The sequence below is a fragment of the Lethenteron reissneri genome, chromosome 18 (assembly GCF_015708825.2).
Source record: "Lethenteron reissneri isolate LAM-NWPU_2019-01 chromosome 18, ASM1570882v1, whole genome shotgun sequence".
NCBI classification, from domain to species: Eukaryota; Metazoa; Chordata; class Hyperoartia; order Petromyzontiformes; family Petromyzontidae; genus Lethenteron; species Lethenteron reissneri.
The window spans coordinates 10,387,180-10,399,484 of NC_083796.1; the positions used below are offsets into that span (position 1 = coordinate 10,387,180).

At 43.8% G+C, this 12,305-nt stretch overlaps 1 protein-coding gene across 1 annotated transcript; it reads right to left on the reverse strand.

Moving 5' to 3' along the window:
• Positions 1-62: 62 nt before the first annotated feature.
• LOC133343852 (cilia- and flagella-associated protein 95-like) lies at positions 63-11,603 on the reverse strand. The gene is made up of 6 exons (XM_061553769.1): positions 11,203-11,603; positions 10,571-10,679; positions 7,884-8,005; positions 6,717-6,791; positions 4,575-4,638; positions 63-753 (listed from the first exon to the last, which is right to left on the reverse strand). Exons 1-6 carry the CDS (start codon positions 11,295-11,297, stop codon positions 580-582), a joined length of 639 nt encoding a protein of 212 aa, XP_061409753.1. The 5' UTR covers positions 11,298-11,603; the 3' UTR covers positions 63-579.
• Between the last annotated feature and the right edge of the window lie 702 nt (positions 11,604-12,305).

Below are 12,305 nucleotides of genomic sequence, written 5' to 3' on the forward strand. Positions count from 1 at the left end.
ACATACAATATTGATCAGAAAAAGCTGATGAAGGGATGTTATTGTTAGAGGCAACAAATGTATGCGTTCACATTCGGATAAACTCTCCTTTACTTCCAACAACAAAGTCAACCACAAGGCATCTCAATAGCATTTAAAATCAATAAAAATAAATGATAGAAACCAGAATATTCTGAAGGATCAGCAAATAAAGATTTAAGAACATAATTAGAAATGCATATGAAGGGATTAGTCAACATCATTAAATTACATTTTATGTAAGGAATTCTCTAAGGGCTTTGTGATTTAAAATATAACCTTCGAGTCTGTGAAAATGTTATAATTGACTTATTTTAGGGACTCCATTCACAGATGGCTAGGTGAAATCATATCGACATCAATACATTGTATTTAACGTACGCCTTTCTTAGTGCAAAGTGCCCTTCTAAATTACACTCAAATTGGTGTTGGCAAATCGACCCTTTAATAGCGTATACTGCGCATTGATCACCACACTTGTCTATTTTTTCGAATGCAGTTTTTTTTCGTCCGTGGGGGGGGGGGGATGAAGCTGGGGCTATTGGCCTGCCTACGATCTGGTCATCCACAGGCGCTGAAGCGTCGCTTCACGTTGTAGATGTTGTTGGTGCCGGGGTCTTGCTCGTCCTGCCACGTGCTCTGTCCAGAGTGAGGGTGGACAGCGGCTGTGGCCGTGAACTGGGTGGGAGGCTTCCTGTACGAGCCCCAGAGAATCGGCGGGAAGGGCGGCCCAGCCTGCGAGCGGTCAACAGCGGATCAATGGCGGAAACACGCGGACAATGGGAATGCGCCGTGGATGTGTGTGTGTGTGCGTGCAGTGTTGTACTTCTTTCGCACCGTACGTAGCTGACCGCGCTCATTGGACGTACGGGGGGGGTGGGGGTGGGAGGACAATAACATAAACACAAAGAAGCAGTTCGAAAGAAATTAGTATTCAATTTAGTATCGTAGTGCTTAGTGTAGTGCGTAGCGTTGTGTGTGTAGTGTAGTATGTAGTGTATAGTGTAGTGTATGGTTGAACTTATTTCGCACCGTACGTAGCTAACCATGCTTAACGGAGGTGCAGGGGGAAGGACAATAAACTAAACACGAAAAGCCGTTCTAGACAATGAGTTTTCAATCTAGATGATTTAAAAGTCCATATCTCCAGTAACTTACGAATATCGGAAGAGCGTTCCAGACGGCTGCAGAAGCGCATCCGAAGTGCGACCTCCACTCATCAATTACATTTCTACCGATAAAAGGAGTCAGTGTTTCCACGTTCAAGTGAGCGTTGTCTGGTGCTCATCTTCGTCAATGGCCCTCGAACGCTTAGCTCAAATTCCACGTTCCAATAACAAGGACCATTCTTTTTTTACGTACAAGACAAACCATGTTGATTTTTTTTACAAAATGCAACACGAATCACGTCGCAGTATTAAAATGGGAACAATGATAAAATAATATCAAATATCGCAAAATGTATCGCTGCATATAGGATCGTGTGAGGCTAAGTAAATTAAAAAAGAATAGATTTTATTATTTGGTTCTTTGGTAAAGTCACGCAAATTAAATATTATTTCATTTTTTTTCTACGTGACTTTACCGAAAGAACCAAAGAGTAATTCCTGCAGTCATGAAAGCTTCAAAACCAAAATAGCTTTTATGATTACTATCATCATTCAAAATCATAGTGTCAAATGAAGAAGTGGCAGCAACTTGTGGAGGTCTTCATCCAGTAGTGGAGTGATCGTTTGCTGCTGACAATGACCGTGATGATTCATAATAACGTTTTTTTTGGCTTAGATCACATAAATATAAACGTGTCAGTAATCCACCACCACCCGACACAGCCAATCAGTAAGATGTCTCGTAAACAAAAGGTCCCAATTAGTTACTAGTTCAGCACACCGGTGTGTTGGAGAGTAAATATTTAAAAATATAGCACCGGGACGTTTCGCTGGTGATATACAACCAGCTTCATCAGGCGATTTGCCAGAATTTTAAAGGTGTCTTCCTCTATCCGTTTCTCAAATAAAGTAACGGTGATGTCATCGCGACTATGATGATGATGATCACGCCATATGGCTACATTGAAACCCATCTGGCGAGGCAGCAGTGCTTCTAAACGGGTGATCATGCTTCAAGGTTGATTCAGTTCATCGCCACCGCAGGCCGAGTAAAACGATCACCACCTGGTAAGAAACACCACTTGAAGGGAAATTAGCGTCGGTTGATGTACCCTACGGAGCGACAGTGCTGTTCAACCAAAGAATTGTGGACTTGAAGCCACAGGATCTGTACTACCCGTGAATATGTGCGTTGGCCAATATTCGTTTGAACATCTGACGCTTTGATTTTGAATGGCATTATAATAAAATCTCAATTTATACTGTATTGGTCTTGATTTGTGTTGTGACCGAAACGTCGTGTTATTATTTTTTCTATCTACGTGAATTTACCGAAAGAACCAGATAGTATTTACACCGTATTACTCTTATTATTATACACGTATAGCCTATAAACGGTTAGATCAGGAATTGTATGTTAAAGTCCGGCAGGCATATTAATAATCATGTAACTGTGCGCACACATCCTCAGCTATCAAAGGTCAGGCATCTGCACTCAGCTAAAGTGCCGTAGCCCACAGACACAGGGCAATTGCATGGGTGGTGTCTGTCTGTGTTTCTCTGGGCACTGGGCCAGATAAAACAATTTCCTCTTGATTTGAGGCTAGAGCACGGCACGCAGACTCTGGTCACCTTCCTTACTGTTACATGTGTTGGCACTCGTCCCTCTGAGCGGGAGAAGGGAGGCTGCTTTGACCTGGATGAGATTTTATACTCAAGAGTTCACCGCCAGTCACATCTTTGTGCGTCAAAGTCAATCGAACTCATGCGTTGCTTAAAATCTCGCCGTCGCATCGGCACTACCATCAGCTGTTGTGTATCCAACTGCCGTCACCATCACTCATCGTCCCCTGTGATGCCCACAAACCATCGCACTCCCCGGCACGTGCGTTCATCTCGTCACTCCGTAACGGCGGCGGTCTCCCCGTCTCTTTACTTTTTCTTTATCAGTTTCATTTTTCTAGCGAGCATCTCTGCACACTTCCTCGTTTGTTCCATTTTCATTGTCAGTGCCCATGTTGCTGTTACAGCGGGTAATATAAGCACTGATTGAAAACTTTCTTCATTATTAAGTCCAGATTTTTTAAAAGCATGTTCACCTCTTTGCATCATCATTTTGATCCTGACCTAGCTTCAATAACTGCCATAGTTATGCACATTTTGTTGTATTACGTCTCTCCCACAATAATTTGCAAACTCTCTGCTCACAAGTAGTGACTAATCCCATATCTGCATTTCCCATAAATATGCTAAATTCCTATTGATATGCAAATTCATTTGTCAAGGCGCCCTTCCCCCTCCAACCCAGCTTAAATATACGCTGCCAAGCCTGGTGGTGCTCATTCAGACGCTGTCTTTCCGACAAACCTGTTCTTCACCTGAGGACGGCTGCTTGCGTTGTGGCCGAAACGTCGTGAGAATTATTTTATTATGATTTATTTTTATTATTTATTATTTCCCTTCTACGTGACTTTACCGAAAGAACCAAGAAGATGAATCCCTGCAGTCACGAAAGCTTTATATCAAAACTCTCTGCTCATATTTATCGAGACTAACTTTGTAGCCTTCTTTGTGACGTTTTAAAATATTTTTTCCAGTAACGAACTTTCACTGTTTGTTAAATGTGAAAGAGCTAAAAGAAAATGATCCATGTAAGCTTAAACTTGTATTTCTCCAATCTCATTTTCACACAATATCTGATCATGTTCCTGTAAATAACCTTGGAGAAAGAGTAACTTCTTGCCTGACTTATCTGCTGATTTGTAGACTCGGAGCAATCTTAATCTAGCAACTCTTTTTGGTAAATGGTTAGAATAATGTCGATATATTATGAATGCATTGGTTGTGAGAGTTTGTATGACTGCTTTGGTTCCAATGAATCAAGTGCCTTATTTTATATATATGTAAAATCCAGGTATAATGACATTTGATATTCATTTCCCTTTTCTGTGATGACTGATGTTGTGTATGTAGTCATGGTGGAAAAGCCATTGCTATACCCAGCTTCATATGAAGTCGGTTCCCCTCTAAAACATCCACGAGTTTGTTCGTTAAGATTTTGTGAACAATTGTATTTGTGTGTGTGTGTGCCTGTGTATACACAGAGACAATACATCCTGTTAGGCCTTATAAAGCATAAGGTCCAAGTATAATGAGTGAGCACCTACTGAGATTATTATTACTACAAATGAGGGAATGATGTGACCAGGCCGTCTTTGTCTCTCCAGTGCTGTTTCCACACCGCATGTGCACTCATGTAAATGCGCGGTTTCTCTCTCGTCTCTGTATACTGTGGTATGTGGCCGTGTTCATGCCTGTAATGTTGCAGCGGGGATTTCACTGCGAGGCAGAAGGATGTGTTTAATGAAGCCTCAGGGTTTATTTAAATGTGCTTGAATAAAATGTGTGAGCATTGCAGCTGCGATGAAGTCACGCGGGTCTTCTTACCCTTGTGCTGGATATGTGCGAGTATGGTGGGATGTAGTCAGCCTGATAGATCGTTTTCAGTCGCCTGGGTAACCACACAAGCGTACACCACGAACACACAGTCAATAGAGAAGATGAAATGTTATACATTGGCAATGACCTCAATACATTTATATTGTATTTATCAGTCAATGTCGTAATGGTCATGCATTAAATAATTCTGCGATTTTAACGGTCGAGAAAAAACATTAACTTCCCGTAATTAATGGTTCCACTGTACCCGCAAAACAACTTTGCTTCAGCATTTAGCACAAATGGCTTTCAATTACATGCACAATTGTGAAATTGCAACACGGTGCCATGTTGTTACTTGCCAAAAACTTGCGGCCTTGGCCTGCGACATTCGTGCAATTTGTGGACAGACGTGGCAACTTACACCATTGGAACCTCATTTGCCAGTAAAAAAATATAATCGTTTTTTTACCCTACTATCTGGCAACAAAACTGACACCTTTTAAGGAAAGCTGTCTCGGGTGTGGACCAATCAATATATTATCAAAGTTATGTTTTTTTTTGCATTATGGCTGCAGGTATTGTGGTCTATGCAAACATGGCTCCTCGTAAAAAAAGGTGTCAGTTTTGTTGCCAGATAGAAGGGTAAAAAACCAATTATTAGACGTGGCAACGTTCAACAAAAGCAGAGCGGAGGGGAAAACGGATGAGAGCACAACGCCACCACCACCTCCGACAAGATGCACAACGGAGCACAGGGCCCTACTCGGTGCCGGATTAAGCTAGTGAGGAGCCTGTAGCATATGTTATAAAGGGGTCCTAAATTTTAAAAAACGTAAATATTAAAACACAAATGTTTTAACTTGTATATCAAAGTAATTGTATTTTTTCATTTGCTATACAGCCAGATACTACGACAAATCGCTAACCTTAAACACCCAATCGTTCATAAAAGTTGACGGTGGTATAGTACTATAGTAATAGAGCAAGTTCAGAATCACTGAACTGGAATTGATAGCTTGAAATCATTTAGCGCGGGGCCCTTGAAAGTGCCGGGGCCCGTAGCATTTGCCACTTTTGCTACGACGATAATCCGGCATCTGTCCAGCCGCCTAACGCAGCTTCTCTTCATTCTCCGTTCTCTCTCTCTCGGCCTTGCCACCCTTCGGGCACTGAGCACGCTGCGAGACGCGCCTCGGCACTAATCTTCCCCAAAGAGAACTTGCAGCTGGCAAGCTCTGCGACGCTACCAGCGGCGCGCGGGGCTTCGCCCGAGTGTGACAAACGTGACAATGGAGATTTTTTGAGCGCCGCCGAAAGCACCCCTGGGGGGGAGAAAGGCACCTAATTCGCGGAATGAATCGTGTTCGAAAACACAATTCATAGTTCAGGTATTTTTTTCTTCCCGTTGCTACTCGTTTGAAGAGGGCCATGCTTTAAACCAGTGGCTCGTCGCCTGGGGTGCACGCTGCACCCACTGGGTGGTGTGAGATGCCCTTTTTGGGGGTGCGAGACACGGGCAGATTTTTGTTTTTAGAAGGTAAATCATCGAAAACACCAATTAAACACGGGCATGTAAGTACAACTACTTTGATTCATCAAACCCCTCCGATGTTAATTAACATTATATATATATTTTAAAATACGATTGAGAACCAAAGGGGTGCAAAGCTGCAGTAAAGGTTAATAGCCACTGCTTTAAAATGCTGCACAGTTGAAAATAAAATGTTTCATGGTGTGCACAGGTGGAAATCGTCTCATTCTGTGTGTACGCATGTATTGATGATTAGCTATCGGCGCTAATCATTAATACTGGGATTTTTGCACACAGCGTTTTTTTTAAAGGAAGATTTGCTGGTTTATCCAGGATGTTTCTGTTGCGCGTCGTCGCTTTAAGATGTTCTCCGTTTATATTTTGTTTGTTGCGGTTGCACCCGACTTAAGAGCCGCATGGCTCACAAGGCTATACCAAATAAATGAAACTTGAAAACTTGAATACTGCCCAGAAATGAGTCTGGGTTTACGGACAGCACTTACTGATGGCTGAAAATGATGCACTCCTACCCTAGTAGGCCTTGTGGTTCACGGGAAGTGTAAACAATATGTCATTTGTTACGTGTAGAGACACAAACATTCGGCAATGTTACGTACGTTAAGTAAGTGTCGTAGGTGGGATGATACCGTGGCAAAACTGCCCCACCGCCAGTCTTAGGTCTGTTGGTGTCCCTGCCAATATAACATTTATAGCCACATATTAGATTTTTTTTAAAAACAACACATACATAACTGTGAACGTTGTTCAACGGTGCGTTTGGTTTTATTAGCCGCTCACCACGTCGCGTGTGCTGGCCTAAAGTGCGAGTACTGCCGGCTCATCCAAGACGTCTGACGCAGCGCGGAAGAGTAGGCCAAATACCCTCTAGAGGGGCTCCCTTTAGTGTATGTTGAACTTCTTTTGCACCGTACGTAGCTAACCGTGGCAACCGGAGGTGCGGGGAAAGGACAACGAACTAAAACACAAAAAGCAGTTAAAAAGAAATGAGTTTTCAAGCGAGGTTTAAAATATTGCTGGAGGCACATCTGCCATAATTGGTGTGAGCAGGCAACTGCATACTGCACCTTTACCTGAACTATTGCTCTTGTTCTGATGTAGATAAACTACACAACATATCGTCATGTTTATAACCTTCGTGATCAAATTATCATCCTACACCATGCAAATGAAGTACAGTACATACATTTTTGTAATCACATATCGAGGCCCATCATGATCATGCACTTGCAAAGGCTGGTCCAAATATCTTGTGACCCCCATTTAGTTCTCTAAAACTTAACATATAATTTTGAAAAAGTAAGGTTTATCGAAAACAGAAAAAAAAATGCAAGTGAGAAAAATGTTAGGGGTCAATTAATTGGGGGGAGGGGGGGGTGCAGGGGGGTGGTTAACAAGACATCTGGTCCACCCCGTACATTTAAAACTACGTCCAATCACGTTCACAAACAGAGGCATTCGATCCCCAAATGGCCTCAACAGCAATTCGAGAACCAAAAAAACGGATCCAACCCCACACACGGACACGCACACACGCACACACACGGACACGCACACACACGGACACGCGCACACACGCGCACACACACGGACACGCACACACACGTGCGCACACACACGCACACACACGGACACGCACATACACGCACACACACGCACACGTACACACACGCACACACACGGACACGCACATACACGCACACACACGCACACGTACACACACGCACACACACGGACACGCACACACACGCGCGCACACGGCCCACCTTTTATGTTCTGTCACGGGGAGGTTCTGCACGGTCAATGGACGCGTCTGTGTCCCCCACGACCCGCGGGGCTTGAGGAGTAGAATCTGTTCCAGCTGCGATCCCGTCGTCGTTCTCCAATCCTGTTAAGAAGAGTGGTTACAAACACAGACCCCCCCCCTCCCTCTTCCCTCCTCCACCGAAGGTGTGAAAATTGGAGCACAAATCCTTGCAGTCAGCCATGGGGAGGGTGGGGGGGTGGGGGGTTTGGAAAGGGCAGGGTGCCTGCCTTGTAAACAGCTGGGACACAGCGTTATTCGGAGCTTTAGTCCATTGACAACACAAGCCTACGTGTTAAACTCACAACACACAGGTTACGACAACACCTTGCTGCATGCTCAACCCCCCCCTCCCCGTGCATCTGTTTGTCAGTCAAGCCAAGCGACCACAGCCTCTCGGCATATGATCCTTATGGCGGTAACCTGGGGTTACTAAACAATACAAAATGGGCCGAGGCAACTAAATATTTTATTTCGGGGACACGATTTTTTCCAGGGGTGTTACTTAACTCCGCGACTGGGGTACCAATCAATCCTAAATCAGTGCTACTCCGCGATGTCGAAACGCCAAACATTAGCATAAGAAAATCAGTTATGAAAAATGCAACTTTAAAGAGTGCATCGTGTGCAGCTCGTCGAGATGAGCCGACCATCGACGGACTAAAAATGACTGCATCACGGACATTATGCGAGAGCCATGATGTTCATATACACACGGGAGGGGGGTGGGGGTGCAAGAGCTCGAGCCGTACGCACACGATGGACAAATGCGGACCATCCCGATCATGGGCAGAGTTTGCGGGGGGGGGGGGGGGCATGGGGGAGGCAACGCCTCTCCCAAACTGGACACCTTCATATGCTTTGGTTCTTTCGGTAAAGTCACGTAGATCGAAGAAAAATAATAAAAAAATAAAGTGAATGAAAAATAGAATAATAAAACATTAAATAAAAAGAAATACAAAATAGCACGACGTTTCGATCGCAAAAATTAAAATAATAAAAACAATGAAAATAAACAAACGCTTGTGTTGCGATCGAAACGTTGTGGTTTTTTTTATCACTTTCATTCTTATTTAAAAAAATTCTACGTGACTTAACCGAAAGAACCAAAGAATATTAATTCCTGCAGTCACGAAAGTTTTAAGTCAAAATTTGGACCCCTTTAATTAATTTATATTCGGTAGTTTCCGATAAAGATTTGTTTAAATTATTAGAATTGCATGCACCCGCGATTCCTCGTGTGAGCGATAAAGCGACACACCCCCACCACCGCTCAAATATAGAAGCCAAACTGTCGCCTATGATTCCGATATTAATTTTGTTTAGCTTTAAACGTGTCCAAATTTAGATTAGGGTTCGCTGTCATGCAACCCTCCCGCCGCACCGCCCACACCGCCCTGAGTGTGTGTCTGCCTCCCCCACACCTAAAGCAAGGTCCCTCTAACAGGGATATAAACAGCCCAGGCACAGAGCTCCCTGGGCAGTGGGTGGCAGAGAGTGCCACTAATTCTCTCTGAAAATCCTTTGCTCACTCACAGAGGCGCGACGATAGCGAGATGTTATCTCCCTCGCCCAGTATACTGAAGGTCGTGGGGTTTCTCGAACCCGACCCCCCCCACCCCTGACGCCTGTATATTTGGAGTTGGCATGATCTCCCCGTGGTCGCGTGGATTTTTAGCCGGGTCCTCTGGTTTATTTTCCACTCCACATTTTGAAACCTGCCTTTAGAGCAGTGGTTCTTAATATTTACTGCAACCAGCAACCCTTTGGTTCTCAATCGTACAAAAAAATGTATGTTAATAAATACATAGGTTTGATGAAACAAGTAGTTGCAATCACGTGCACGTGCTTAATTTGTCTTTTCGATGATTTACCTTCGAAACAAATCTGTCCATGTCTCGCACTCCTAGAAAGGGCATCTCGCACCTCCAGGGGGTGCGTGCACTTCAGATTAAGAACTACTGCTTTAGAGTATTTGGCTGCTATAAGTTTCTACATCGTGATGCCACTTCGTTAAGCTGTCATTTGTGATAACCAGATTGCTTCTGAAAAAAGGGCTGTATAGCTCAGTGGGCCCTTACCTGGTAAAATTAAATAAAAAAGAGTTCACTTTTAGTTTCGATCGATTTTACTGGTCAACAACAAAAAATTTTTTTTTCTGGCCTGGACTTTTGCAGCTGTTTTAGACTAATTTCAGTGTGCCGATTCCAAATCTGATCTCAGATTTGCTCTATCACATCTCATTGTATGCTATCGGCATACCCCATTTTCATTGATTTTACCCGAAATTAACTCTGTCACTTATGATTGCAAGTTGTTGCGAGTCAGTGACTGCTTTAGTGTTAAAATATGGTGCTGTATTTTTAGGATAGTGTGTTTATAATATAATTTTATGTAGATATCTACATTTATTTAATATTTCTCTTCTGCAGTTTTTATACAAAATGCAATATTTGATATCTCAAAAACCTGATGTGATAGACAAAAACTGATGCCAGATTTGGAATCAGCACCCCAAAATTACATTAAAACCGTTGGAATACCTTATGCCAGAAAAAGTGTGTTGACCAGTGTTTTTCAAAGAAGCTTAAACGTGGATCATACAACGGGGGGTGTGTGGCGCGAGCACACACACACACGCGCACGGACCTCGTGGGAGGAGTTGCCGAGGCGTCTGTAGGTAGAGAGGTGCATGCTGCGATTGCCCATGGAATGTGACACGTCGTAATCCTTGGGCTCGGCCTCACGCGCCTGGTGCCTGGCAAGCACAAGACGGAGTCGGGGGGGGGCACAGGCAACGGTGGTTGTCATGCAGACGGTGAGAGAAGAAGGTGGTGAATTAAAGGCGGACAACAGAGGGATTCTAAGAGGTTAAGTGCTGAAATGGAAAGGGAAAGAGCAAAGGGAGCGAGATTTAAATGTGTGGTGCTTGTAGTATGTACATTGGGTGGCCTTGCCTATATTATACAAGCAAATATGTACGGACACATGTGTTGTGCTCAACAACGACAGTTCCTGCTGGTCCATCGAATTGATGTTTTGCTTACAGTATATGAGATATGGCAGAACAATGTTGAGAATGGAATACAGCAAATAACCAGCAGAGAGTATCGTGCTTATGTTGGGTCTTTTATTGTCTTTTATTGTTGTTAAACACGCCATCGTGGTATTACTTGCTTGATAGACATGAAATAAAGATCGCAGTTCGAAGTAAGCCCAAACGATAGATTTGGCCCCGTTGGGCAAAGTGTAGCGTTGTCTATTCGTGTTAGAGCACATACCAGTTGGAGATGAGGATGGGCCTGCTATAAGCCATGTGGTCCGATTTCAGGTAGAGTGAGCCTTTCCGCTCCACGTACGATGGCACGGAAAACATGATTTGCGTCGAAAGATTGCTGGAACAAGGAAAGATCTCCTTTAAAATAAAAGTCGGCTCGTAAAGAGGGCCCTGTTTCAGCAAGCAGTAAATCGTTCCTGAGCTCCCGGCGTCAGCTCCAGCGCTCTCTGTGCCGCTGTGTTTACATGACGACTGCGGGCATCACCATGGTGCACTTTTAACAAACACTACGAATGCACTCAGTGAAGCCGGCGGTGAATAGACGGCATCCACACATACGCGCTTCTGAAAGGTGCAGAGAAAGTCAATAATGTTTATTGCATTCGTTCCTCGGCATTATTGGTTACCGATTTGGCAACGTAAAGGGTTATTCAACTGCTTTACTGAACGCGTAACGTCCAATAGATTAGCGGATTTTTTTATGTATAGAATGTAAATTAAGATGGCACTTATTATTAATCCACAACAGAATGGGTCTGCCACGTCCTTCAAGTCAACCAACTATACTTCCCCAGTCTGATCAGTGAGTGCCGGTGAAGGTTTAGTGCACAGTGCAGTACGCTAACCTACACCGCTATAAACCTGATGATCCGAATTTGATATCTGACCATTGTTCATGTCAGTGGCGAATGAAATCTGAACCATCCTGGGGCTTCCTCCATCGCTCGCACTGACGACCCGCCTGGTGAAGTATGGTCAAAGAACCTCCAAGAATAACAAGGTGGAGGGGGGGGGGAGGATTTTATCCATCAGGGGATTGACAAAGTGCTGTACACAATTGTATTTGTATGTTGCACGTAATATTATAAAGTAGGTGTGTTGCTGGCTTAATTGTGAACATTACTGGACTTGCGTTAAAGAGCTTCATAGCTCATCGGATTACTCCAGTAAAAATGAAGATTCAGATTCTGGACGTCACATGGTGTAAACGACATGTAGCACGTCTTTCAAATACAGCGTAGCGCAAATATCCAATTGCGGACAGAAATGTGAACATCTATGCACAACCGCGTGGCTGATGCGAGATAAAAAAAACACTTCCCGACA

Coding starts and splice junctions, on each gene's coding strand:
- LOC133343852 (XM_061553769.1), bottom strand. CDS start 11,297: ATGTTTTCCGTGCCATCGTACGTGGAGCGGAAAGGCTCACTCTACCTG. Junction 8,006..10,570: donor TCGGCAACTCCTCCCACGAG/GTCCGTGCGCGT, acceptor TCTTCTTAACAG/GATTGGAGAACGACGACGGG. Junction 6,792..7,883: donor CCCGTGACAGAACATAAAAG/GTGGGCCGTGTG, acceptor TTATATTGGCAG/GGACACCAACAGACCTAAGA.